The sequence below is a fragment of the Channa argus genome, chromosome 6, assembly GCF_033026475.1.
Source record: "Channa argus isolate prfri chromosome 6, Channa argus male v1.0, whole genome shotgun sequence".
In the NCBI taxonomy this organism is placed as follows: Eukaryota; Metazoa; Chordata; class Actinopteri; order Anabantiformes; family Channidae; genus Channa; species Channa argus.
Window position 1 is genome coordinate 11,929,324 of NC_090202.1, and position 27,762 is coordinate 11,957,085.

The 27,762-nt window shown below is 39.1% G+C and overlaps 3 protein-coding genes across 5 annotated transcripts; 2 read left to right on the plus strand and 1 right to left on the minus strand.

The window, feature by feature from the left end:
• Positions 1 to 49: 49 nt before the first annotated feature.
• On the plus strand, positions 50 to 10,468 carry cryba1a (crystallin, beta A1a). 2 transcript variants are annotated; one of them, XM_067506457.1, is made up of 7 exons: positions 50 to 188; positions 4,208 to 6,481; positions 6,996 to 7,062; positions 7,218 to 7,336; positions 7,603 to 7,744; positions 8,372 to 8,514; positions 8,738 to 10,468. In XM_067506457.1, exons 3-7 carry the CDS (start codon positions 7,024 to 7,026, stop codon positions 8,883 to 8,885), a joined length of 591 nt encoding a protein of 196 aa, XP_067362558.1. In that variant the 5' UTR covers positions 50 to 188; positions 4,208 to 6,481; positions 6,996 to 7,023; the 3' UTR covers positions 8,886 to 10,468. The 2 variants fall into 2 exon arrangements, with proteins under 2 accessions (XP_067362558.1, XP_067362559.1); XM_067506458.1 differs by lacking the exons at positions 4,208 to 6,481; positions 6,996 to 7,062 and having other exon boundaries at positions 103 to 188.
• Positions 798 to 4,185, minus strand: crybb1l3 (crystallin, beta B1, like 3). The gene is made up of 6 exons (XM_067506453.1): positions 3,769 to 4,185; positions 2,939 to 3,012; positions 2,705 to 2,823; positions 2,479 to 2,611; positions 2,007 to 2,149; positions 798 to 1,850 (listed from the first exon to the last, which is right to left on the minus strand). The coding sequence occupies exons 2-6, from the start codon at positions 3,002 to 3,004 to the stop codon at positions 1,682 to 1,684; spliced, it is 630 nt and encodes a 209-aa protein (XP_067362554.1). The 5' UTR covers positions 3,005 to 3,012; positions 3,769 to 4,185; the 3' UTR covers positions 798 to 1,681.
• A 131-nt stretch (positions 10,469 to 10,599) lies between the features above and the next one.
• On the plus strand, positions 10,600 to 27,716 carry cpda (carboxypeptidase D, a). 2 transcript variants are annotated; one of them, XM_067506449.1, is made up of 21 exons: positions 10,600 to 11,402; positions 12,370 to 12,617; positions 16,915 to 17,057; positions 17,206 to 17,375; positions 17,820 to 18,226; positions 18,378 to 18,569; positions 19,150 to 19,317; positions 19,595 to 19,704; positions 19,890 to 19,992; positions 20,067 to 20,209; positions 20,305 to 20,474; positions 20,593 to 20,886; positions 21,061 to 21,256; positions 21,605 to 21,740; positions 22,247 to 22,393; positions 22,751 to 22,849; positions 22,951 to 23,015; positions 23,228 to 23,359; positions 23,458 to 23,643; positions 24,063 to 24,165; positions 24,664 to 27,716. In XM_067506449.1, exons 1-21 carry the CDS (start codon positions 10,750 to 10,752, stop codon positions 24,888 to 24,890), a joined length of 4,092 nt encoding a protein of 1,363 aa, XP_067362550.1. In that variant the 5' UTR covers positions 10,600 to 10,749; the 3' UTR covers positions 24,891 to 27,716. The 2 variants fall into 2 exon arrangements, with proteins under 2 accessions (XP_067362550.1, XP_067362551.1); XM_067506450.1 differs by having other exon boundaries at positions 22,954 to 23,015.
• The last annotated feature ends 46 nt before the right edge of the window (positions 27,717 to 27,762 follow it).

A 27,762-nucleotide genomic window follows, 5' to 3' on the forward strand; every position in this document is an offset into this window, starting at 1 on the left:
GTAAACCAAGCACTGGTGCGTGGCCGACTGTCTGCGCGCCTCGTCATCTGCTCACACGGCAGCACTGTACGTGCATGTCCGGGCTTCACTGCAACTCATTGCTCAACACTTGAGATAAGCTGCTCCCTGTGGTGGAGCAGAAGTTCTTTGTTGTCAGAAACAACCTCCTGGAGGACGGTTCGGTTTCGGTAAGCTGTTATCAAGAGACGGAAATCAGAATGTAGCGGGTCACTTATGGGGTCACTTAGCAACATTTTCTGACCTTAAAAATGGTTTGATTATGTATAAAGCTGCATCATATGATGTATAATATGTTGTTGAGGTACGTCTCTATTGTATGTCATTGTCAGGTTATTTTTATGTGGGATGCATTATCTTTTCTAAGCAGTTTAAATGTTTTTGGCCACTAAGTGGCAGCAGAACAACTGGTAACTGGTAAAGGGAATCATCATCAGTTTGCGGTCATGGTCACAAACACCTTGGCAGCAAACAATTAGCACTAATCTAGCACATAATAAAATATAATATAATATAATATAATATAATATAATATAATATAATATAATATAATATAATATAATATAATATAATATAATATCTGGTTTGAGTTATTCTCTAACTTTGTCTGCTATTAAGTGCTTAACAGTTCATGTGTAGTTTTTGTTTTGTTAAAAGTACTTAACTGCTGTTGCTGATGTTGAGATTTGCATTAGTCAGAGTGAGCTAAGACAGCAAAGTGGACAGAAAACCAAAACATGGAACTGAGAAAGACTACAGACTTTGGTGATAATTCTCAATAAGTAAGTAATAAATAAAAGTGAGGAATAGGAGCATGATGGCCCCCTAAACTAACAAAAGAAGATGCACATGAGCTCTTTCAGCTAATAGTTTGATAGTTTTTATTTTCCATTGGAAAGTTGCTTTCCAGATGCCAGCATCCCTGAGAAAGTGTAAAATGCAAATCTTCTGGACCGCGCCATCAATGAGCTTTTAAAAAAAAATATATTCACATCTGGAAAACACAACCCTACACAGCCAACCTCCTCTTTTTTCAGTCACAAATTAGCCAGCACACTTCTCCAGTCACTGTAGCAAGCCCTTTGGTTCGTAGTGAGGACACAGTGTCTCCGTCTGCCTGGCAAACTGACTGCGGGGCATGTGCAGGGCTGAGAGCTGTCCATGGTAATACTTCATGATGAGTGATATGATTGTTAATCTGTAAAATCTGTGAACCCCAGGAGAGGTAGAGTGCTTTGATGAACAGGCTTTTTGGCATCATCTGAACTTGAAACACATAGGTCAGTAAATAAAATAAAAAAAAAAAAAGAAAAGTTTGCTGGTATGATTGCTAATAGCATTGAAACAAACTAACAGAAACTATTAAGTTAAATCAACTAATCCTCTATAATCCCCCATTTCTTCAATAAAATAAATTGTATAATCTTTCCATGAGGTCTGTAGACAGAGAGCATTGCTACCATTTTTACCAGTGTTACATTTACTCTGCAAGTTTGTGACAATCAGAATTTCTCATCCCATTCAGAATCATTCGAAATGACACCAGTAAAATATTCAAAAGCCAACAATTTGTGTTGCTAAGTGGCTGTTAAAGAATATCCAAGGGGTTATTGACAGCATGAGGAGCCTGAGCCCATGCAATTCCCTCCTGTTAGCCGACAATCTACGCGGTCATCTCGAAGCAGCCTCTGCGGTGCGTCTGCATGTCTCTCACCCTGCGGATAGACTGGATCTGGGGGTGGTGGGCTCCCCAGTCATTCCAGTGCTTGTAAGGTCCCATTTCAAACACATACTGGAAGCCACGGTAGCCAGGGTACTGGTAGCCAACCCAGCTGTGTGGGGACGCAGTAAGAAACGTGTGAACCACAAATCTTGAGTTATGTTAACCATCATTCTCATTTGATTCTGAATCTGATTAAATGCAATGTGCAATTCAAGTCAGTTTCACAGACATTTAATCAGGCGGAAACAAATCCAGACAGACTTACGTTCCGCCAGTGACCTGAATGCTGGCAACACGGTCCTGGAAGCCATAGGACCACAGGCTTGGAATATCCTCATCGCACACTTCCATCTTACGACCCTCAAAGTTTGTACATTCATACAAGCAAATCTTATGGTCCTGGGGATCCTATAATAGACATAGATGAATATTAAATTAGTGTAATTGCAATGACTTTTTACACATTTACAAGTTGTTGGAACAGCTTCTCGTCCCCTCCATCCTAGATTTTAGCTAGTCATGATTACTGAGGCTGGTAAAACTCAGGATGGTTTTAAATAGAAATAATGTTTAAAAGACCACACCTCCTGGGGAAAACAGTAAAAACATGTAATTATTTAAAACAATTTCAAATTAAAACACTGTGGTATGCAAACCGTCAACCACTAAAAGCTTAAATCCAAAAATCTGACAATAGCAACAATAAACAAACAAGTTGCAGGATGATCCAAACTCACCATGCGGACAGGCCTCACTGACATGAAGCTGTCACACCTGTAGCTGTTGGACCAGGAGTCCCAGCGTGGGTATTCTCCCTTCTCCAGCATGAACATCTCCCCAGTCATGTTTTGCTGCTCGTATCCCACCCACCTGTGTAGACAAACAGACATTGACTTCTTATCAGATAGACAGAAGATTTGCAGTGACGGTGCACATCTTTGGATGGCAGTTGTGGTGACTTACGGTCCACTCTCTACTCTGATGGAGCCGATTCTTTCAAAACCCTTCTCACACAGGTTGCGGCACTCTCCGAACAAATCCATCCTACGGCCTTGGAAGTTCTCGAATTCATAGAGGTATATCTGAAATGTAAAAAGAGCTCAAAACATTTATCATTCAAGTAAAATATTTCAAATGCAGATGCAAATTAGTTTCTGTAGTTTTTAGGATTCATTTATGAGACCAAAGTAGAGGCACCTTGTAATTTCGCAGCCCTACGGCCGAGTGGCTGCCAATGCTGCCTTGAGCACCTGAGTGAGACATGATCAGATCTGTAAAGAAAAGAAACACAGTCAGCCCATCATTTTGATGTCACAGCGTGGCTTTGATGGGGATATCTTCAGTTTCTTCACTGCTGGAACTCAGCATCCCTTAGGTGTGGTATGCATGTCAGGTGTGTAAGCACAAGGATTCCTCTTCTCCTTCGCAGGTTTGAAAACACTGCTTTTTATTTTAATGTAATATTACTGCTTTGGATTAGCACAAGGCTACAAAAAGCAGTGATTCTCTTTGCTGTCTAGATGAAATTCACATTTGCTTCTGACTACACTCAGCATCACTGATGTGACAGTGCACTGACACACCTTGGGGGGCTTTCCAATAATTATCTTTTCTTTTAAAAAGTAAAACAGTAACAAAATTTTGCAATCATTCACATACATGTATTTGTAGCACAATGATTTTTAACATATTTCTGTGTCTTAAATAAAAGTTGAGGAAAAGTCAATTAAGTGTTGTCTTTTCGGTAAGACAAACAAAACTCAAACCAAAGCATTATTTTGTCCATTCTTGCCATGATCCATTTCTAAAGATTAAATATTGGATTCACTCCGTTAGCTTTATTGTAATGCAGCTCTAAACATAATACCACATCCTGCTGTATTTTATGTCCGTATTCCATCTACTCCAACATTTAAGGAAAGGAAACAATCCTTGATTTTCTTAATTCCAGTAGTCAGGAAAAACCTCAGCGTTTTCCTTAATATCCAAAAGTGTTAGTAGATTTAGAAGACATTAGACAAACTTACAATGTCAGGCTGTACTGGACCGACCTGGGAAGAAAGTGATGGACGGCGGCGTTGTGGTTGGGGATATATATATATACATTCACATCCAGCCGAAATCTGTAAAGAGAGGATTCAGAGTTTTCATTGGCTGTGTTTGGAGTATGGTGCAGGGTCAAAGGTCACACTGCTTATCTGTGGACAAGTTGTGCTGACTTGGCTGCCTTCTTTGTTCTCCAGCACTATTGTCTGGGGGACTAGGGACAGTCACTGCCATCAGCAGAAAGTTTAAAGCCCCCCCCCCCACACACACACACACATACAATCGCACAGTTAATTCAGCACGTTCTGTTCCTTGCATTTTTTATTTTCATCTATTGCTTCTGTAATTTATGTCTTTTTCCTAAGTTCCTCTGTGATCTGTTTCATCTGTCGCCTCCATATTCTTTCTCTTGATCCTCAGTGCAGTCTGTCGAAGCCTTTGAGCTGTATGTGTACAATGTGCTGACTACAGGAGCGGCATCCATCCCTATTGTTTTGGCGAACGACACTCTTTTCAGCATTACAGGTTGTATCCATGCATACAGATCTCACACAAACCCCACCTACAGTCTCATATTATGTGCAAACTGGTGAAAATATGTAATCAAAAGAAGTAAAAGGAGACAAATATATAATATTCAAATACATAAATTAATTTATAATTAGCAAGACTAAAGATTAAACATTTTAACTGTTCTGAGTTGTTATACATGATTTTCCATGTAGAGTATGCCCATGTTGTCCATGCTGTCTTGCCTGAAGTAATATTGTGTTGTAAATACTTCCAGAACAACCTGAACAGAATAGATTTTCATCTGATGCCATTTCAATGCAGCTGTTAAAGTGCTGATATGTCTGTGGGCAATTGTTTAGATTAGGAACTTGGAAAATGTGACTAAGCTCTCACATTTACAAGGGGCCATCCCCAACACTGCAATGTGTGTGTGTGTGACCAGAAAGTACACAATGTATGGCTGCCAGAACAAGTTGTACAGAGAAGGAGAAGTGAAAAAGCAAAAACAGAAACACATTTAGCTTTTTGTATTTTATTTATTCTTTTATGACCAGGATAAAAATGTGTTTCTGAGCCTTGTACCATTGTGTTTTGGTTTAATATATTTACCTTTATAAGGGATAGACCAGGTTTTCATTGACCAGGTTGTACCCGGCATCTTGCCCAATGACAACCGGGCTCTAACCACCTGTGACACTGAACTGGATAAGCGCTTAGAGATAATGCATGGGCAACATTAAAATGTTAAATTGTCCTTTAATAAAGGATTTTCATTCAAAGCTTAGAGCAGGAGTATTCTATTGTTTTAATGATGTGGTGTTTAATGAGCAGGATACTGATTTGCCAGTGACTGAATCTTCCAGATACAGGTCCATTTGAAAGACATCTTTTAATCACAATTACTCACACTTTCCACTTTACTATTCAACTTTCATTGTAGCACCAGCACCACTTACTTAAGAAGGGAGTGAATGAGGACTTATTTTTGATCAGTTTCAATCACTTTGTAAGAATCAGTTTTCACTTTAAGAGGTCTTTTTGTACTGTAGATGTTTTTTTTTAAAAAAAGCGCCAAATTAAAGCAACTATGATTCAACTATGCTAAGAGCTTAAACATGCAATGATCAATGGTCAATGTGATCCAGGTGTGTCAGGAGGAGGACACTCAACAATGGGGAGGGAGCTGAGTGTGTGTTTGTGTATGTGTATGTGTGTATGTGTATGTCTGTATGTGTGGGTGAGGAGAAAAAAATACAAAAGAAAAAGAAAAAAGTAGAAGATGAATATCATGACACAAGAGGAGTGATTCTGAGTGACTCATATACTCAAGCTAATATGTAATATTTTTGTCCCAGTGGCTTTATTATGTAACAGATGTTTGACTATCACAGGAAAAAAACTAAATCAGACAATCAACTATATATTGCTAGCAATATTGCTGTAGAACTTTTAAGGAACTTTTAGAATTTTTAAATTAAAGTTATTTGTCACTATCTAATTGGCTGTGTATGGGTGTGGGGGATTTCTTTGTGTGCACTGAATGTATGCATGCCTTTGTGTGTCCGTCTCTGTCTGTGATGGCATGTGTGCAAGACTATGTGTGTACATAGGAGTGATTGAAAAGGTGAAAGGACCGGGGTGTGGGGTCAGTAGAGGTGGGCCTGAGATGAAAAATAGCACAGAGTGGAGTGAACCTAGTGAGAATGAATCCAAGTTTTTAATTTGTAATTTTTGAGCCAAGTACAGGCCAGAATTTAAATACCCCTACCAACAAAGTTAAAATTCATACAGTTCAGTTTGTCGCCTGCCTTTTGAACACTACATGTTTTTCTTCAGCACCAAAGTCACCAGCACGGCTATCTACATTTGTGATGACCTGTGTCCTGGACCATGCTGTGCCAGGACTTGGTCCAGCCCACTGGTCAGGGACCCTTTGGAACTTGTGCTTATCTGCACTGGGCACGGTGCCCTCCATCCAGTCCCACTGCAGCGAACTAAAGCCCAGCAGCTCAGACCTAAACAATGACTGGACTAGCAATGTGCTGACTCCCTCCCCGACCCACAGGCCCAGCTGCTTTTTAGCACCAGCATGTATAAATAGGTCCGTTTACTGTGGGGTCAGTACATCGTTTTTGTGGAGCCCCCTGTGAGCACTGAACAACTATTCTTTGGGGCCGTCAGGTAAGCCCTCCATCTCAATCCATTTAGCCTTGTGCAGAGCATTGTCTCTTTACATTTGTCTTTTGACTTTGCTGATTCTGCTGACCCAAATAGATGTACAGATTGAAGTCTGACATGCTGATGCATAGGGCCACTGCCCATGCACGGGGAGAGCACATATGCTTTGCGCCTGTATCAACGGCTGGCTCTGACAAGTGCGGGGATTTAGTCGGCTTTAAAACAACACAGCACAGCAGAACATACAACAGGCCTTATGATCTTGTTCATGTCTACATTTTTCTACTTGATGAATTATTTTCCCTAAGGCTGCAAGATCAAAGTATGGAAGTCACAAGAAAATCTTACGTCATTGTCAAGTCTGCTACAGTATGTGGCAAGACAGGATAAACATTAGTTGAGACACACACTAATAGGTGCAGAGAAATTGATAGTTGGGTTTGAACTCTGTAGTGTTTCCATTATTAGAATTTGAATATTAACATAAATAGGATTCTCCTTGCTCTCTGCTCTGAAGGTAAATCAGCACTGTGTTACACACTAGCATGGCTCTGAATATTCCCAACCCACTGGGACCATGGAAGGTAAGTTTGATAACTTGCCATAATTGATCAATAAATGCAGATTACAGTTTTTTATTGCCTGGCATGGTGACACCTGACGTCAGTGCTGACTTTCTGCACCCAGTGTGTGCGAGCTGTATCGGGAAACTACATGTATGCATTTGTGTCCCCTCCAGATCACAGTTTATGACCAGGAAAACTTCCAGGGGAAGCGTCTGGAGTTTACCTCAGCCTGTCAGAACATCATGGAGTGTGGTGTTGACAACATCCGCTCCCTGAAGGTGGAGTGTGGAGCGTAAGTTTGGAAAAAAAAGACCTCCATAAAAGAATTTACAAAGAAACAGAAAATTAATATCTCAGACTTCAGTGGTTATGTATGTTTTCAAAATTCAGAAAACATGCTGCACACTTTCTACTTTTTTATGGTTGGCTGGTGAGGTAGCTACATGTTTCCATAGAAAAAATCTGACATTTAATCATTGTGTTTTACAATTGAGTATACCAATGAGCCAATAATGTTGTACGCATGTGTCCGTATGTATGCCTACTTGCCGGGCACAGCTGGGCAGGATATGAGCACTCCAGCTTCTGTGGACAGCAATTTGTGTTGGAGAGAGGAGAGTATCCTCACTGGGAGTCATGGAGCGGCAGCAACGCCTACCACATTGAGAGGATGATGTCCTTCCGCCCCATCTGCTCTGCTGTGAGTCTCAACCGCTTCTGTTTTCTCTTATCTGACTTCTCATTGTACTCCAGAAAATATTCACAGTTAAAAAGCACAAAATATGGCTCACTGACCCAATAGTATTCCTTGTGTGACAAGTTTGTAAACTGATTTATGCCAACTGTTGCTTTCAGCTAAAAACAGACTATGGGAAAGTGTGATCAGTGCACAAATAAAATTCACATACATTTGTGATCATGACATGTTTTTACTGAAAGGCTGTTTTGAGCTTTTTGGCAAAAGGACGATAAGTATATACACAGAAAAAGAAAAAGAGGTCAATAACCAACTACCCTTACATATTAAAAAACATGAGTAGCAACATTTAATATTCAACTGGTGCATTAGTTTAGTGTCAGTCATTATCAAATACAGAAAGTGAAACAGTTTCGTATCTGCATTGATGTTACTGAAGGCATCTTTGAATCAACATTACAAAGTGCTTTGATACAAAAAAGATTTGGTTTCATCATAGTTAGATCACTTTGCAGAATAATTCCTGCCATTTCAGTCTCTTTTACCCTAACCCACATCCTAACCCCATAACTGGAGCTGTTTTGTTTCAGACAAGTCTAACCAGTCTTTACATGCATCATGCACACACAGAACCACAAGGAATCCAAGATGGTTTTGTTTGAGAAAGAGAACTTCATGGGAAGGCAGTGGGAGATAAATGATGACTACCCCTCTCTTCAGGCCATGGGCTGGGGCAACAATGAGATTGGATCCATGCAAATTCAGAGTGGCGCGTAAGTCTCAGCCTTTGCTCTATAAGGGCTTGAGTTAAATTAGAACATAAGTTGTTGATGTTTTATTTCTGTGATAATTTTTTTTCAACAGTGTGTTTTTTTTTACTTTAGTTGTTTTTGATCTAATTAAATGGGCATCACAAACGCTAAAATGAAAACCACATATTTATCATTAAACACAGCTTTCCTTTCTTCCTCTATTCCTCCCTCTCCCCCACTCCAGCTGGGTGTGCTACCAGTTTCCAGGTTACCGTGGATACCAGTACATTATGGAGTGTGACCATCATGGTGGTGAATACAAACATTACAGAGAGTGGGGCTCCCATGCTCAGTCGTTCCAGGTGCAGTCGCTCCGTCGAATCCAGCAATGAGACCTGTAGCCTCCTCTCCCAGCCTCTCACTCTTTACCTCTTTCACCTCTTCCTCCCCTTTAACCCTTCTCCCAATCATTCCAGCACCCTCTGGTGCTTTATCATCACTATGTGTATAGCACTTTTGTTTTGTTCTGTTGCCAAATGAAATAAAAAAAAAAATTATGAAAGGAATTATTAGAAGAAGAACGGGCACTGAAGAGAAGCCCCTGACTGATGCCCCGCTGAGGAGAGGAGAAAGTCAAGAGGCCTCATGGTGGCAGCAGGGTAGTGATGTCACTCAGAGCCATTGCTCATCCTATTTGTGGGTAAAAATGGTGCTACAGGAAGTAATGGGCAACTTAAAATAAACAGAAATGCAAGAGTCTGCTGTTAAACACGATGAGCTCAGTTGTGATTTATTTTCATTTGGGAAGTTTTATGCTGCAGCACATTTACACAAAGACATCTCCTTTTAATGGTGACATTTAGTAAGAAGATGTCATATTAACATTTAATTTTAGTTTACATTAAAATTTACTATTTACTTACCCTGAACATAAAGAAGTAGCTCAATAGCAAAACTCGCCTCAAAGCAAAACTGTGTAAATTATAACAACTATGTAATTCTTTTTGTGTGGTGTATATTAACTTATCAGAATTTACATATAATATGCATTTTAAAATGTGAAAACAGTACACACAGGAATGTCAGCATGTATTCAGTGCTATAAGTTAGCTATTGAAAATAATGAGAAACTGTTTTTGTAAGAACACTGATATTGTTTTGAGAGAATAAACACAAATATGTAAATCAATAACTAAACCATAATCAAAGCAAAGTAGATGTATTGTGGCTGCATTACTCATTCACACAGTAAGAGGCTCTGCATAAAGATGATAACCATTAACTGCATGACAGAATTGATAAGAAAACCACACAATACATTTCTGTTTTATTTGGAGCCCTCGTGTTTTCAGTATGGAAAGAGCTGAAGGTAAACGGGTAACTCAAATTCCCACGAGAGAACTTCCTTGCTTTTAACCATATGCTTTATGCTTTAATAATAACAAGGCACACTGGGTATCAGCTACGAAAACATAGAGAAGTGGTGGCCTTTTGTATTAAAATCTCAGTGTAAGCCTTGTTTTTTACGTTTCTTGATCATTTTCATGTTGTGCCATTAATGATGCAACAAAAAATAGGACATTTCAGGAGTTTTGAGTCACACATGATGCAAAACAGACAACAAAACAAATTAAAACAATATCCAAAAGACCAAAAAAAGACAATAATAAAACATTGAATTAGGCATAAAATTATATGTATATCTATAGCATAAAATTAGAAGCCTACTTTCATATCATTCTTGTCGTTCAAAAAGATGAACTATAATGCTTCTTGACTTCTAAAAACAAAGAAAATGGTTCTATTTTTAAATATTTACAGTGTAATTTTTACACGTAGGTGAACGCAGTTTCTTTTAAGGTCCCACTACTCTGATGTTACGCCCCACAAGAACAACATGTGTAATTCAAATTAAAAAGACACAGCTCAGATTAACTTTCTTTGAAATAATTATGTTGAAGTTTTCTTATTCACGTGGTCTGTGTTTGGGACTAATACTGAGTCAAATCGTGGAAATTCGGATAAAATTTCAGAAAAAGGTCCCAAGCTGCCGGTCCGCCTTAAAAGTAGCGTCACGGCGCAGCGCCGTCCCTGTGAGGCGAGAGGAAGTAGATGGAAATAGGCAGGCCGGAGCAACTCTGACAGCGGAAAGACGTCTGTCGTATCGAAAGCCAAACACTCATAAATTATTCGACTCTAGTGTTTGTTTCTTCTATTTAAAAGTCTGGATGGTGTAGAGTTGGCAGAACCATCACTATGTTACACAGTTGGGAGTATCTGTTGGTGGTCCTGAAACTACGGCTGTCACTTTTCGTCTTTCTTCTCCTCCTTGTTGTCTCCATTGGTGACGCCAGGCTACACCGGACACGGCGCTTCAGTTCCTCTGTGACGGAAGCGACGGCAGAAACTTATAGCAAATATTACAATTATGTTGAGCTAACCGCACTTTTACAGTCCTTAGCCGAGAAATACCCTCGCATAGCGAACCTGTCGAGCATAGGTCAGTCTGTGGAGGGCAGGGAGCTGTGGGTGATGAGGGTCACAAAGGACCCTCACACAGACACACCGGGGAAACCTAAGTTTAAATACGTAGGAAACATGCACGGCGACGAAACCGTGTCCAGGCAGGTGTTGGTGTATCTGGTCGAGTACCTGCTCGCTAAATATGGGGAGGAACCGCGTATTACGGAGCTGGTGGACACCACGGACATTTACATTATGCCCAGCATGAACCCCGATGGCTTTGAGAAGTCCACAGAGGGGGACTGCAGTGGCGAGAGCGGAGGGCGAAATAATGCCAAGAACATGGACCTCAACAGATGTTTTCCAGACCAGTTTGACGGGATGAGCGTCTCTCCAGATAATGTACCCGAGGTCATGGCTGTGATCAGATGGATCCAGGAGAAAAAGTGAGTCTCTTTTTAAAAAAAAAATACACGGTCTGTATATGTTCGAGGTCGTGTTGCCGGGGTCGCTTCGGTAAACGTCGGTAAACACTTATTTGGTCACTTTACATCTCACAGAATATGATATTCAGAAGCAGGTGCAGGTGTGTCTCCACATTATGGCACCATAATGACCCACAGTGTAAGACGGGTTCATGTGGGAATATTGGTTCAAATATCAAGTCAGTACACAAAAATCCATTACCATTTATTTTTAACAGAACTTTAGTCATCACTTTTTAAGCTCAAATACTAGACCGCTGTTCTTGCTGATAAATTTACACCTTTCTTCTTATTTGAATCTGTGTACTGACCATCTTGCGTTATAAACTGTTCAGCCACAACATTAATTACAGCTGTGCAATTCAATACAGTGGCTCTGCCATAATTTCTACTTTTAAGAGGTTATAGGTTTTGGCCACTATATTTAAAATTGATGAGAGGGCCAAAACGTCAGAACCACCTCTTCTTATAATCCACTCCAGTATGACTCTAATACCCACTTTGACCTCAATAATAAACACATAGTAGAATTACCACCTTTCTGACAGTTTCAACCTAAAAACGGACAAATTAAGCCTTTTTAAATTTAGAATTATGGCAGAGCCAGTGTATTGGACTGCATTAAATTGCACAGTTGTACTTAATGTTGTGGCTGATCAGCGTACACAATTTCAAAATATCACCTTGTGCTATAGAGAACTGTGGTTTCAGTAAAAAAATGGATGGCCTTGAGGTAGCTGTAAAGTTAGAGCATACTCTGTTTGGCTATTGTTTCCTTCTTTATCTGGGCCTCAGGGAGTTAACTGCTGTGACTCACAACAGTCACAAGTCATCCTAGGACACTAAACTCCCATTGTATATATTCATGTCCACAAAGGAGGACACGATCACTTCAGGCTGCTGCTAAAATATAATGTTTTCCTACTAGATTTGTACTGTCGGGAAACCTGCATGGAGGCACTGTGGTTGCCAGTTACCCTTTTGATGACTCAGCCTCCCACCAGCAACAGGGCCTTTACAGCCAGTCAGCGGACGACAGTCTGTTTCACAACTTGGCCTTAGTGTATTCCCGGAACCACCCTGTGATGAAGACGGGTTACCCCAACTGTCCTAGTGATGTACAAGAAACTTTTAAAGATGGCGTCACCAATGGGGCACAGTGGTATGATGTGGCTGGTAAGATGATCAGTTTTTCATTGCTCTGTCTGGTGACAGTAAACTACTATAATAAATGTTCTAAATCTTTTGAAGGCCTGATGTAGTGTAGGTGAATAGCTTGTCCATTCTTTATTCTCTTTATTTCTTTAAGTTTTGTATTTATAGTGAACAACAATCAAGCTAATGTCCTTATCATTTGATTGTCATGACAGTCTAACCTGTGTTGCTGTTCTTCTCATCTAAAAGGCATCAATTTGTTGGACCAGTCGCAACATGTGGGTCTGTGGTATTAACAACCTAAAACCTGTGTGAAGACTCAGGAACACATTAATATATTTTGTTTTACCTGGAGTAGCGCAGCTTAAGCTCTTGACAAGTCAAAAAGTTGAGCACAATAGCTTCATTCCAAGAAGTGGCAAAACTAGGTTGTTCAAATAACCTACTTGGAGGATGCCTCTTGTAGCTTTACTTCCCACTTTAAGATCAGTTAAAAGAAAAAGTTTATTGTACTTGTGATGTTAGCTGCATTGAAAACTGGTTTAATTATTTAAAGTTTCTTTAAAAACACTTGCATATTGTAGAACAGAATTGACTGATGCTTCATACTTACCACTGGCAATGGGAATAACTCCAAAAATGATCTCAGTCACTGAAGCACTGAATAGTGTGGCCTAGCTTTAGGTTTTCCAAGTTGCAAAACACTGAACACTTGAGTACTTGATCTTAGAATGTGATACTCATCGTGTTTGTCTGCCAAAGCTTGCAATAACCGAAGATGTTAAAGCTGTAGACATGTTTCATGTTGCATTGTGGTCTTATGACCATTCACTATTGGCACACCAGGGCCTATGGGCTGTTAGATATTATATTCTGACTCATTGTAAATAAAATTTTCACTTTGTTTTGCAGGCATAAGTGCAACTTGTGTTATTTCCTCAATTACTACAGTTGCTGCGGTTTCAGAAACTGCTCTGATCTGCTTCGCTCAGGCAGAAAGTTGATGAATATATTCTTTTTAGTTTCTAGTTTTTGTTTTGTGGTTTTGTCTGAGGGTTTGGGAGGTGGTGATCTAAAATGGCTACAGCTTCAGGTTACCACATTTCATGCACTTTGTTGTCATTTTAGACAAGGACAAAGGGACGTGTCTGCCAACTTGCGATTTCCCATAGATTTGCACTCATTTTTCTTGGCTTGATTAAGTCAATTGACTGTCAAAGTGCGGCTCTCTTGTTCTAGCAGCTCTATTGTGGTTACTGTGTTGCATGTCTCTTCTCTGTTTAGTGTGTGTGCATTTCTTGATTTCATTATTTTTTGCACCTATTTTTGTTCCGAAATTACCATTAACTGGCTGAAATATTTGAACATTGTAAGCTTGTCTTGTTAAAGTGGCAGTAAGATGATCATACATGCGGTGATTGTTAAGACCAGCTGTTGGGGGGATGTTTGCAGGGTGTTGGCAAAAGGCCAGTTTTAATAGATGCATTTTCCAAATGCTGTTTTAATGTAAGTAAGTTAAACTGACATACATTCCTTACAAACACTAGTTTCCACTTGCAGTGTATCTCTAGTTTAGTTTAATAAAATGACATTACACTCTACAATATCTGCTTACTGTAGTAGTCATAATCCCACAAGGAACTGGAGTTATAAATCATTACCAAAGGCTCAAGCAAACGATCAGATATTGCATATCTGTGTAAATCGTGGCTGTAATTGTTATCAGAGTAACTAAGAAATGGCTGTTTCAGTGGGAGATAAGCTATTGTCTTTTTGTAGTTTCTCAAAAACAGTGCATATTCTGACAGACAAGGTCCAGACTGTTATTTGACTACTTGTTAGTACTCCTACGAGAAGCCCTGCCTGAATTCTTGCTGAATGTTAGACAGCAAGAAATGTAAGAGTTGAATAAACAGTGCTTGTATCTGTTTGTCATGTCTCAGGAGGATGAAATGTCACTGCTAAAACTGGGCTAATGGCAGATGCTGAAAATTGTCAAGGCATTGTGTGACATAATAATTGGACCAGGCAAAGCGCCAGGAGTGAGGAACAAGAGATTTTTTTGTTTGGCAGTGAGGGCTTGAAATAATGATTCAGTATAACATCTTGATTCATAATCTTTAGTCTCAGAGGACGTACTTTACTCATTAACTGTATTTTGGTTGCTGTAGCCCTTTCAGGGTATATTGTTAGCAGTGTTTTCAAGCTTTTACACATTCATAATACATGAGTGTTTAACACAAGAGTTAAAAAATTTATGGCTTGTCATGCTTGTCATCTTTGTTTGGGAAGACACGTCACTGCCTTTAGACTCAAAAGATATAATTTTACAAAATGCAAAAAGTCTGTTGCTTTGTTAATCTGAGGCCCATGTAGACCTCTTAGCCTTACTTAACATTGAACATGTTTTACTTAAAATATAATTCTTCTTTTTTAATTTTAATTTACCGAGTCTCTAAATCCGTAAAACCTTCCATTACATTACAAACAATCCTGCAAGGAAGGTTCAGCTGTTGGCATGCACTTTGATGTCTGCATATGGCCAGTGGTATTTCCCACGTTTTGGGTGTGTCATTGGAACCGGAACACAGGCAGGATATTTAAGGTTGGGTCGGCCGTACACTGTTGTGTGTGTTTGTCATATTCCGTCAGCATATGGAGGATGTTTACTTTAGGTGATTTACTTAATGGTTAAGAAACTGTTCTACTTCAATTTTATTTCAGTTTGAACTTTTTGATGTAACTTGGGATAAGACAACGGGTAACTTAACAACGTCCGTTTAGCATTTTGCTACACCTGAATTTAGCTCTAGCTTAATTTGTTGATCATTAATACGTGAAAAAATTTAAAGGCCAAGTTTGTTTTTGTTGGCATAGCACCCTGTTGTCTCTCCTGCCACCGCTGGAGGAAAAACCTCTAATGAATTGCCCTGACATTTCTCTGTACACCAACCGCACTTAAAATGAGCTCAGAGGACATGGTCTCCATTGTCTTATGTTAATGTTTCTACCCACCAGTTTAATTTTTTATTAGTGTCCTGTCAGACCAATGCAAGATTCTTGAGGTGTTTTTGTCTGCTGAAGGGGCTCGAGTTTACCACAAATGCTCTGAGAGTCAGTCACTCCCACCGTCTCTCAGACAGCTGCAGTTTCTTGACCGAGGATAAAGAGTTTGCATTTGTGGTGTATATTTTGGTAGATCTGCTCTCAGCCAAAGTATGTGCCACATTACTGTATGTAGCTTTCTTTAGCTTCGCGGGGATAAATTGTTGTTTTCTTTGTTGCACTTCTCTAGTTTTTAAAGTCTGCTTGTATTTGTATGACTTTCAGGGGAATCTTGTCAGATAAAAAAAATCCGATTGTTGAAAATTGGCATAAATGTGGCTGTCTCCCATTTTAACCTAATAATCACTACAAGCAGGTGGTACAGTGATAGAATCGTTAGTACTTCCACCTCACAGCTAGAGGGTCATGTGTTTGAACCCCCTGGATGGCTGTGGCTTTTCTTAGGTAGTTTTTAGGTTGAAAGGTGATATTTCTACTATGTGTTTATTATTGAGGTCAAAGTGGGCAGTGGAGTTGTACTGGAGTGCATTATAAGAAGAGGTGGTTCTAATGTTTTGGGCATCCTATTTAAAATGGATGAGGTTCCCAAGTTGATCGGTCTATGTTAATAGATATATGGCTGGTTAGCACAAGTAGTTTTGTCACACAGATCTTCAGCAATTGTACAGTTCAAATACATAATGTGTCCGACCTGCAACTACCATTTTCTCTTGTGTTGTGGTTTATATTTATTACTTATTGGTAGAGACTGGTGGAAAGGTTGTTCCTTTGCTGAAGTTATCTGTCTGTATTTTGCTTGTCGCCCTTTCAATTAGACTGTTCCACTGTGTCAAATTGTAGCTGTTTTATTGAGTTTGTGTAGCCGCCCACTTTGCCGTCATGACAACTGTAAAGGAGCCTTTGCCTGCCTGCTGTTGCACCAGGGGGATGGCCATCTAAACACGGTGCCCTCCTGGTGTCTTTGTTTGCCTTACTGGGAGGCTAGTTTTGCATCCAAATTGCAGATGTCATGGCCTCTTGCCACATCACACTTGAGCCTTTCCAGACAGACCCCCTTTCATTGTTAATCAGTTTTTCCTCCATTGGGGTCCAATAGCCACGTTTAGTGAAGCAGAGCATGTTTCATGATATTTGTAGAATACATCACAATAATTTTAGGAGTTTAGACTTATCTTTCTCTTTTATTATATATACACAATGTGTTACAGCATTTCCAGCATGTTTGATCTATGACTTGTGGCCTGTTTTAAAGGAGGGATGCAAGACTACAACTACATCTATGGAAACTGTCTGGAAATTACTATGGAGTTGAGCTGCTGCAAATATCCCTTTTCTTCTGAGCTTCATAAGGAATGGGATTTGAATAGGGAATCCCTGATTACCTACATGGAACAGGTAGAGCTAGCTTAAAAAGCAGTAATAAATCCTAATGTCTGTTTTTTTTCTGTTTATTTCAAAGGACCACTCCACACTTAAATCTAGTCTGATACATTTAGCGTTTTATTTGTCCAGTATGAGGAATTTCAGTGTTGCTGTCTTCCAGGTCCATATAGGTGTTTATGGCTATGTGAAAGAGGCCATCGGTGGTGCTCCCCTCAGCAATGTCAGTATTGTAGTGGCAGGCATTCGCCACAACCTGACAACAGGAAAGTATGGGGACTACTACCGTCTCTTACTTCCAGGAACATACAACATTACAGCTGCGGCCCCAGGGTAAGTAATGTCTCTGAAGTCCTTTTGATGACAGGTTTTCAAAAACAGGTTATGCATCAAAGCACAGCATTTAAAAAAAAGTGTAAATGTCACATTTTAAATTTAACTCTACTGCTCTGTTTTCATTGCTGTGTGTTGTTATAATCTCAATGTATGAAGAAAAACTTGTGGCTCTTCCAGACTATCAACCTTTGAAGCACTCCCTTCATGTCTCAAACAGTTTAACCACAAATGTTGCACAAATTTAATTCATAAGATCAGTTACATCCTCTTTAGAGTTGCTCTTTGTACTCTAATAAAGATCAGCATATTTTGGAGGTAATATGTGTATGATTTCCTGGTAGAGAGATTTAATGAAAAGTGCAGAAATGGTGACAGCTAATTTTGGTACTTCCTGATAATTTTAGGTGGCCCTCAAGGATGTGTTTTTTTCCCTATACACAGGTTCACACCAAAGACACACTATGATGTCCAGGTCATGGATGGAAAAGCCAAAGCACTTAACTTTACCTTGACACCTGTGGTCAGTCGCATTGCTGTGCCCACGCCCGCCATGCCATCTGCAACCAGTGGTCCAGACAAAACCACCACCAACTCTCCTAACCCTACTCAGACCCGGGTCAGTCCTTCAGAGGGACATAGCAGTAACCCTCCTTTTCCTCCTCCTGAACCCCAGGCCATCCAGCCACAGGAATTTCGTCACCACAACTATGCAGACATGGAGCTGTTCTTACGGAAGTACAGCAACGAATTCCCCTCAATTGCTTATCTTCACTCTATTGGCCACTCTGTGGAACACCGTGAGCTCTATGTGATGGTCATCTCAGACAACCCCACTGTTCATGAGCATGGTAAGTCTGTAGTAATAGTTATTAGGAGATAGTTCCTTTTGTTTGTGTAATTAAGTCTATGACTCTAAATGTCTTAATGATAACATGTAAATTGCTAATATCTGTTAATATTGATTTTTGGTTTGGCTCTAATTCTCTTTTTCCATGCCAGGTGAGCCAGAGTTCAAGTATGTGGCCAACATGCACGGTAATGAAGTGGTGGGCCGAGAGTTGTTGCTCAATCTCATTGAGTACCTGTGCCGTAATTATGGTACTGACCCAGAGGTTACTGAGTTGGTCAACAACACCCGGATACACATAATGCCCTCTATGAATCCTGATGGCTACGAGGTAGCCACTGAAGGTATTAGAAAAGGAGAGAGAGAGGGTGTGGGGGTGTTTGGGGGTGGTAGAGTAATATTATCTGCAATGAAATTAAGACTTGAAATGAAGGTTTGTAACCTTATGAAAAATGCATATTTTATACTGTGTATATAGGTCACACAAATGTTAGATGTGTTCCTTTAGAGCAATTGGTAAAATCACACAATTATCAAATTTACAGGGGATTCAAACTAACTAGGGAACGGGGTTTGCAAAGTGACCACATAACATTCATATAAATGCATAGATTACAATGTAATAGATGATGCATCCTTTGCTTAAATAGTACTTTGTTTTATGACCATCAGCATTTATCATGGCATAGTGGTATGGGTACGGTATTACTACACACCCTGCTTTTGTGAAATTTTGTGAAATCTTAAAATAGGAAGTTTCACAAATCATTTCCTGTGCCTTATCTTTTAGCAAATATTTGCAGATGTTGTATCACAGGAAGTATACAATAGGTAGAGCTGAGGTTATGTACAAACAAGCAGTAACATGCTGTGTTTAGAGCTACAGATGTAGATGACTCATACCTAATACTTATTTACTCACAGGTGATGTAAAATACTACAAAGGGCGCAACAACAGCAACAATTTTGACCTGAACCGCAACTTCCCAGACCAGTTTACTACGATCACAGAGCCCAGACAGCCAGAAACCATAGCTGTGATGAACTGGCTGAAGAGCATTCCCTTTGTCCTGTCAGCCAACCTTCACGGAGGCACGGTCTTAATTTAAGCTTTTTATGCTTTGGTATCAATATTAACACTCTGTTAAGCTTTTTTTTGTCAATTTAAATATGGTGGAATTTTTTACTTGGTTTGGGTTTTTTTTAGTCTTAGGTCAACAAAGCATATTTTGATTTAAAGTTTGGTTACTTCTTACGATTTAAAGCCCACAATTTAAATCAAAATGTTATGCCTTATTATAACTTGTCAACCAATCGTACATATTGATGTGTGTTTAATTCACAAATGTCTTTGTGCTGTGGAATTCAGGTTCCTTGGTGGTTAACTACCCCTACGATGATGACAAAGACGGAATAAATCAATATAGCCCATCACCTGACGATAAGGTCTTTCAACAGGTGTCTAGAGCCTATTCACAGGTAATTGGACCATGGTGCTTTTAAATGTATTTCATGCTGGGTTAATGCTTGCTTGTGGTTTCATGATATACTTGAAAGCAAAATGTGTAGTTTTAGCATTGATGGAACAAAAACAAGGTTTAAAAAGTTGATTACAACAGTACTCATTGTTGAGTTCTCATTTGTGTGGGTTTTTGTGCGTGCAGGAGAATCGTCTGATGCACAATGGGTACCCTTGTAAGGATTTGGATCCGACTGCATATTTTGCGGATGGCATCACAAACGGTGCCAACTGGTATAATGTTCCTGGTATGCCTACATTCTCCTTTTTGAAGTGCTGCACCAATTTAAGATAGAGATTTAAAGAACGTTTGTTTCCTCAGGTGGCATGCAGGACTGGAACTACCTAAACACAAACTGTTTTGAGGTGACCATTGAGTTGAGTTGCGTAAAATATCCTCTGGCAAACGAATTGCCTAAATATTGGGAACACAATCGAAGAGCCTTGCTTCAGTTTATTAAGCAGGTATTAAACACAATCTCATTGTTACCTTGAGCTTTTTCCTCATTTTCACTCAGTTTTGCGCCTACTCATTTGTATGTGATTATGTGTCTCTTAAGGTCCACACTGGAGTAAAGGGCACAGTCTCTGATGATAGTGATGGTACAGGAATTCCCAATGCCACCATTAGTGTGGCAGAGATAGATCACAACATCACCACAGCCCGAACCGGAGACTACTGGAGGCTGTTGGTCCCTGGCCCTTACTCTATTACAGCCTCTGCCCATGGGTAAGATTTGAATAACAGAAGGTACAACTGAAGAACAAAGTTCACAGACAAAAGGCTAGGTTAATATGCTGTTACTTATCCTGATTTGCATTGCTTCTAATAATCCTCTTTTATCCAGGTATGTGCCTTTCATGATCTATGCCTCAGTCTCAAAGGACAGAGTGGAGGTGGTAGACTTCAGGCTGACTCGTATACACCCAGACTCTAATGGCCAGTCTCCCCAGCCCACAAAAAACCCATCTGAGAAGGAGTTTCAGAGCTTAATCAAGGACCTCTCTATAGGCCAGGGTTTGGAGGAGTTGGTCAAGAGCACAGCCACAGAGAACAGCTTCCGCTACCGAGGCTACAAAGAGCAGTCTGAGTTTTTGAAAGGCCTTAACCTTAACTTCCCAAAAATTACATCATTGCCAAGGTAGGCTGGCTTTTACCGTTCCCCAAATAAGATAAACCATTATATCTGCACTTATCCTCTGTAGACTAGTGCTGTCTAGATCAGCCTTATAATTGATAACTTTAGTTTCTCTTTTTGCTACTTTGCACTGCAAGATTCCTAAAATGTCCTGGTTTATTTGTTTTCTGCTTCCAGAGTGGGCCATAGTGTGGAGTTTCGAAAGATTTGGGTTTTGGAAATCTCTAACAAACCTTTGGAAGCTGAACCATCTGAACCCAAGATCCGCTTTGTAGCAGGGATCCATGGTAATGCTCCAGTGGGCACAGAGCTACTGCTGGAATTTGCTGCTTTCCTGTGTATTAACTACGGCAAGAACCTAGCTATCACTAGGGTGAGTTCTGAAACCCTCAGGAAATATAATGTTTGATAGCCTGAAATGTTAAATGATTGGCCAGCAGTATGAAACACAAAGACTGTTGATAGATCTATATAAACATACAGTATATATCAACTGTTTGACATGGAAATACCTTCTCTTTTAAAACAATAGAAATAATAATAATAAATAATAATAAATTCTTTGTTCACACATGCTGCAGAAAGCCACTGTAATTTTATAGCTGAAATTGGTTATCAATCATTTACCTATAAATTTGTTTTTTTGAGTGAAACTGCTGTCCTGGTAAACCTAATGTTTAGCCATAGCTAAAGTTATTCTTCTCCGTTGCCCTTTTCCTAGCTGATCAACGAGACTCGGATTGTCATTGTGCCCTCTATCAACCCAGATGGACGAGAACAGGCTTTCGGAAACAAGTGTACCTCCACTCAGGGATTTACTAATGCTCATGGCAAGGATCTGGACACAGATTTCTTTGGTCAGTGTGTGTGTGTGTGTGTGTGTGTGTGTGTGTGTGTGTGTGACAGACATTAATTAGGCAGGAAATCTCATTTAGATGAAGATCAATAAGAAATTACACATACAATAGATCATATACAGATGTTTCTTTTCTTATAAAGCTGATGGTGTCTTTAAGTTATTCAAGCCAGTGTTTGCACTAATTAGGGGTCAATTAATGAAACAAAGTTTATATCTGTTACATATGGCTAAAACAGCTTCAAGAGAAATCGAGGATCTGGATCTTTTTTATGTTGTAAACGTATTATAGGAAAGCTCACAACCAAATACTAATTAAATAGTCTTGAATGGCTATTACAATGTTTGAGTTCTCTAAACTTGCTGATTTTAATTTGTGCATTTAAGTCTCCTGAATTCAATTTTTTTTTAAATTTATTTATTTATTTTTTTAATAAATACATACACTTGCCGTAAAAACCCTTAGCATGCTCTAACCAGTCTGGATCCTTTATTACTTTTTTCCAGGTAATGCATCACAGCGTGTGGTAGAGGCCCAGCCAGAGACGAGGGTGATGATGGACTTAATTTCTGATAAAAGCTACACCCTGTCTGTAGCCCTTGATGGTGGTGCTCTTGTTGTTACATATCCTTATGACAAGCCTGTGCAATCTGGTAATTACAGTCTGATTTAATATTTGTCAAATTTGTAATTAGCCTACATTGTCACCGTGTATAATTTACAATACTGACTTAACCTTTTATAACGATCTGGGGTGTAAGGTATTCAAATAAAAAGAATTTTAATTTGCTCATCTTGTGTTATAAGGGCCCTTCATGTCATATGTTCATCAGAGGAAATTCTTTTATCAATTTGAGGCCACATCAATTTGTTATCTCTGTCCATCCAATCAATTGTTGATAGCAATAATCCACCAAGATATGTTCAGGCAACACATCTTTGTCTACTGAGGTCTTCTCATAATCTCTAGATTTTGCTTTTGTTTCTTTTAATAATGTTTTTCTTTCTAGTTGAAAATGAGGGAACATTGAAGTACTTGGCTGGTGTTTATGCCAACAACCACCCCAAAATACACCTTGGGGCTACTGGATGTTCAAATAATGGGCAGAGTATGTAATTTAAATAAATAATAAATAATTTTTCCTGGCTGTTGGTATCACTCATAAAAATGATGGTGGTTGGCAGCTAATGGAAACTTTCTGTTACTCAGCAGGCAACATCCCAGATGGAGTTATGAGGGCCGCAGAGAGACTAAGTCATATGGGGAGCATGAAGGTATGTTTAATAATATTTTATATTCTTAATATTATAACAAGACATTAACTGAAATAAAAAGCACAATTTTAATTTAGCTTAAAATTATTTTGAAATCTTAAATGTACAATTTGCAAATATTTGTCAAATTAAGTAAGAAGTAAACAACCCAGAAACAGGTTTGTGCCCCAGTTCTGTTTCATGTGTCTCCTTGTGTCCATGCCTGCTCCTAGGATTTCAGTATGGACTTTGGCCACTGTCCAGAAATCACAGTGTATACTGGCTGCTGTTTGTATCCTCCTGTTGATCAATTGGCCACACTCTGGACTGAGAACAAAAAGGCTCTTCTCAGCATGTTAGTGGAGGTAAAAGGATTTTTAACAGTACAGCTACGTTTTTAACAATTGCAGGATGTGTTATTAGACTATATCTTTAATTTTACATCAATATCTACCCCATCCAGGTCCATAAGGGAGTGCGTGGCATGGTGAGGGACAAGAGTGGAAAGCCCATTGTTGGGGCAATCATTGTACTGAATGGGGGAGTGAAAGTCTTTACAACAGAGGGTGGCTACTTCCATGTTCTGCTGGCTCCTGGCAGCCACAACATTGAAGCAGTTGCTGATGGCTACCAACAGCTACGTCAAGAGGTACAGTATAGGAATATCTTTTAATATCGTAGCAGTGTTAATTAACTTATGGTAAAAAAGTAAATGTCTGTAATTGCATGCAAAAAAATTAAAGATTTGACATAAAGAGCATTTAATACAAATAATGTGGAGTAAAAGATTTCAGTGTCAGGTTTTGAGGGGTGATTGTTACGCTCAAGTGTTAGAAAGTAGAAAATCCATTGTTTTTTTGGTAACCATATGTGCTTTGTTGTTCTTAATAGTCTCCGAATTTCCTAATGTATTGCGGGATATAGGGATGCATCATATAGCTTTGCCAATTACAGGCCCATTACCTTCTTGGGATTCTGTCATGATGTTAGAACAGCTTGAGAGCTTGGAAAATTTTGTTTGCAATTTTCTGACTGTTTTAAGTATTTGTTTTCCCATTGTACCACAAGGTGGTGGTGTCTTCCTATGAAGCTGCTAGCTCTATCATCATTGAGTTTGACATGGACAACAGTATCTTTGGCCTGCCTAGAGAGTTTGTGGTGGCTAGTGCAGGTAAGCATGTCTATGCCTTTATGTAATTGGTGTTGAGGGTTTATGTCTATACACTGTAAAAGATTTTTATTTTTATTACGTGTGATTTCATGTTGATGACACTGAACCCCCAACAGCCCTTTCCCATACCCAGCTTGGCAGTGCCGGTCCAAGCCCGGTAGAAATTGGGGAGGGTTGCGTCAGGAAGGGCATCCGGTGTAAAAACTGCTTATTCAAAATGCGGACAACGATCCGCTGTAGCGACCCCGAACTAACGGGATAAACCGAAAAGACAAAAAATAAAATTTAAAAAATTGTAATTTGCTCTATTTCAGTGTTCAATAGAGTTTTTCTTTGTCAACCTTATATTCACATTTTTAAGTGCCTTATCTTGTTCTATCAAAGCACATGAAGGCCTAGTTTCCATGGTTTATGATGAATTTTGTAAAAATGTTCTCTAATCTAGAAACCGTTTTCATTCGTGTAAGCAGACAAGCTGAGTCATGTGTGTCTCCACAGCTGCTTCCATGACGGCATTGGTGGTGACGGCGTGCATCATCTGGTGTGTCTGCGCAGCCAAGTCTAATCGTCAAAAAGATGGCTTCCACCGTCTGCGACAGCACAGAGACGATTATGATGATGAGATTCGTCTCACTTCAATGGGCTCCAAGAAGTCACTGCTTGCCCATGAGTTTCAGGATGAGAGTGAAAGTGATGAGGAGACACTGTATGCCAACAAAATCTAAGACTGACGGCACCAGTTTGGTTGTTGGTTCAGTGTTTCATTTTGATCTCCCCCTTAAATTAAACCCATGGCCAACAAGACAGAACAGATTGAAGTCTGGGCACACCTGTCTCTTACCATGAATGAGGCCAAAAGTGATGAAGACACTTTTTTTTTTCCTGATACACCAACAACTTCTGAGCACTCATATCTGGTCACCTGGTTGCTAGTGCTATTTAAATAATACATCATGCTGGTCTGGCCCAAAAGGTTTGCTTTTTTGTGCTTTTCTGCTTGATGGCTTGAACAGATGGAGAGAGGGAAAAGTGATATGAAGAGTGCGCGAAGAAAGACTTTCAGTCCAATGTGGCTCTCATCCGTCCTTACAGCAGGTTTTCTAGTCGGACAGCTTCTTTTTTTGGAATTTGAGCCACTACCTGTCCTGTGTGGCTGAGGGGTCAAAGTGATAAATTCCTTCTCTGGCTTAGTGGATGTGAATGAGATTTGGATGGAAATGTGTTATCCCACAATATCTCCCCACTGATATCTTTCATTGCCATGCGTTTCTATCAATATTTCTTTGGATTAGGAAATGTACTTTTATCTAAGACCACATTGCAACATTGTAGTGTCTGAGTTTTTAGGAGACTGATCCAATACTGTGCCTTGGCTTCTGTAATGTTTATTGTCCAGGTGGCTGTAGTATGAGACAAGAAGAAGCCACAAAGTAGGGGAAAATTAGTCCATGTTGAAATTTGATCCATGCTATACTCAGGTGGTAGAAAAAAGACAGGAGGATTAAGGAACTGCTGAATTCCACTTTTGCACTGTTCTTGTACAGATGGCTCTAGGCTGGACGACTAGTAGTTTTGTAATTTTCCAGTGAGTTGATGTTGTAGCCAAAATAAAAATGGCATCAAGCTTCTCAAAAGCTTTAAAGTGAGAATCTGTTACCAAGTTTGAACATGATATTTCCCAGTTAGTGCAGGATGCTGGAACGTATGCATGGAGGGCACTTGCTCTACATGAAAAGCAAGGGTCATCCAAAACCATTGGCCAAGGAAATGAAAAAATCCTATGAATCTCTAAGTGGGTAACAAGAAGAATGTATTTTTTTTTTTCACTTTTTGTTTTAATAGGTTTGTTTTAGAACTGTACATGGTAAATTAATGTTGACTTTCATTCATGTCACGATGAGTCTGTGCTCGGTTTTTGATCACAGATGTACATTTTCATCAGTGTCTTTCACAGTAAGGAATATAATTTATGTTAACATCTCAGTGGAATTCTCTACTAAACAATACATTGAATACAAAAAACATACCACGCTGTGTCCGTCCATAGATAAACAATGTCAGTCACACGTGATTTAAAGGTCAGGTGCAAAGAGAGTCACATTTATTTTGTTTATTCTAAATCAAAGACAATATAAATCTTTATCCAATGAGATGTGTTTTAAAGTTTAGAAAACACTTCCTTCATTTGAGTATTAATATGCTCGTCAGAGATACTGATTTCCCTTCAAGCAGTTAAGGATACTGAATAAGAGGCATATGTCAACAAATTTAAAGGGCAGGTTTGTGTGCAGTTGTGCAAATAAATTAAAAAATTATAAGAAGGAGAAAATGCAAGACTTCTGTGCTGGTAATGTGCTGACATTATAATCACTTGAACTGGCAAAAACCAAAACAGTAGTTTTCTTTATATCAGAAAATCATCTGTAACTGATCCTGATTGAAAGAAGTGATGCACTGGATCATTAAAATTCAGATTCATTAAATTGGCAATGCTGTGCATGTTTGTTTGTTTTTTTTCTGAGGGGTACACAGTCCTTCACTATAGATTTTGACTTTATTTTATGATAAGCTGCATTTGTTCACAAAAGAAAGTAATATTAAGTTAAGTTAATCTGATATTTGTATAGAGAGACTCTATGAATTTTCTTTCCTTTGTTTTACCACCTGAATATGAATGTTTGAATTTTGAAGGATGTTTCTGAGTCATGCAGTGTTGGTGTGAAGATTTTATATAAACTGGAATTACCTGTAAATATTGTTTGTCAATTGAGAATGGAGAAATAAGTGCAATTCATGTTTGGCATAAATCCACACAAAACATTTCACAAACCTCTGTGATCATGACATGCTAACATGCACAAAAATCCACGAGACACCGTGAAATAAAAACTCTTAACATCTCTTTTGCCTCACACAGTACCATATTTAGTTTGGGATTTTTTTGGTCTTGAAAGCAAGTTGTTCACCTAAATTTCTTAAAATCACCCAAGGAGTTAAGAAATTACTACTAAAAAATGTTTAATTTTTTATCAACTGAAGGAAATTGTGCCCTACAAGCATGTTTTGCCATTCTACCAAATATGTAACAACAAGTTTAAATTCTTTAACCTACTTTAGGAAAAAGCAATAACAGCTAAATTTTGTCTTTTTGTTTTGTTTGGCCATTGAAGACAGTGGGCTTGTTGTGGATTACAAGGTTAATTTGATAATTTATTGCAGGTTTGTTAGTGCCATTCAACATCCCATTATTTATGAACAACAAGGGAGCATTGTTCATTGGACTCTGGGCAACTGTAACTGCTAAGTTATACAAACACTAATATGTAAAGAAATAAAAGATAATCAGGTGTTATTTTCAGTGCTGGAAACATAGAGCAATGTTTATTTACTGAGCCTACGTTTCCTTTTCAATTCTCTTGGAGGTTTTACAATACAAAAACACTAACATTCAATTAAACACGCATGACAATATGTATCACATTCATGCAGTTTGTATTTGTACAAAAATGAGTGGGAAGCTAGGGGAAAAGGAATTAAATTACCTTATTCAATCTGTAGTTATTTATTTCACTCAGGTTGCAACATGTATATGTGAAT

Excerpts from the sequence above, each read along its gene's own strand:
- crybb1l3 (XM_067506453.1), bottom strand. The coding sequence starts at position 3,004 with ATGTCTCACTCAGGTGCTCAAGGCAGCATTGGCAGCCACTCGGCCGTA. Across the intron at positions 2,824-2,938 it reads TAGGGCTGCGAAATTACAAG|ATATACCTCTATGAATTCGA; the intron begins GTGCCTCTACTT and ends TTTACATTTCAG. Across the intron at positions 2,612-2,704 it reads ATCAGAGTAGAGAGTGGACC|GTGGGTGGGATACGAGCAGC; the intron begins GTAAGTCACCAC and ends TTGTCTACACAG.
- cryba1a (XM_067506457.1), top strand. The coding sequence starts at position 7,024 with ATGGCTCTGAATATTCCCAACCCACTGGGACCATGGAAG. Across the intron at positions 7,337-7,602 it reads CTGAAGGTGGAGTGTGGAGC|CTGGGCAGGATATGAGCACT; the intron begins GTAAGTTTGGAA and ends TGCCGGGCACAG. Across the intron at positions 7,745-8,371 it reads TCCGCCCCATCTGCTCTGCT|AACCACAAGGAATCCAAGAT; the intron begins GTGAGTCTCAAC and ends ATGCACACACAG.
- cpda (XM_067506449.1), top strand. The coding sequence starts at position 10,750 with ATGTTACACAGTTGGGAGTATCTGTTGGTGGTCCTGAAACTACGGCTG. Across the intron at positions 11,403-12,369 it reads AGATGGATCCAGGAGAAAAA|ATTTGTACTGTCGGGAAACC; the intron begins GTGAGTCTCTTT and ends TTTTCCTACTAG. Across the intron at positions 23,360-23,457 it reads TTCTCAGCATGTTAGTGGAG|GTCCATAAGGGAGTGCGTGG; the intron begins GTAAAAGGATTT and ends TACCCCATCCAG.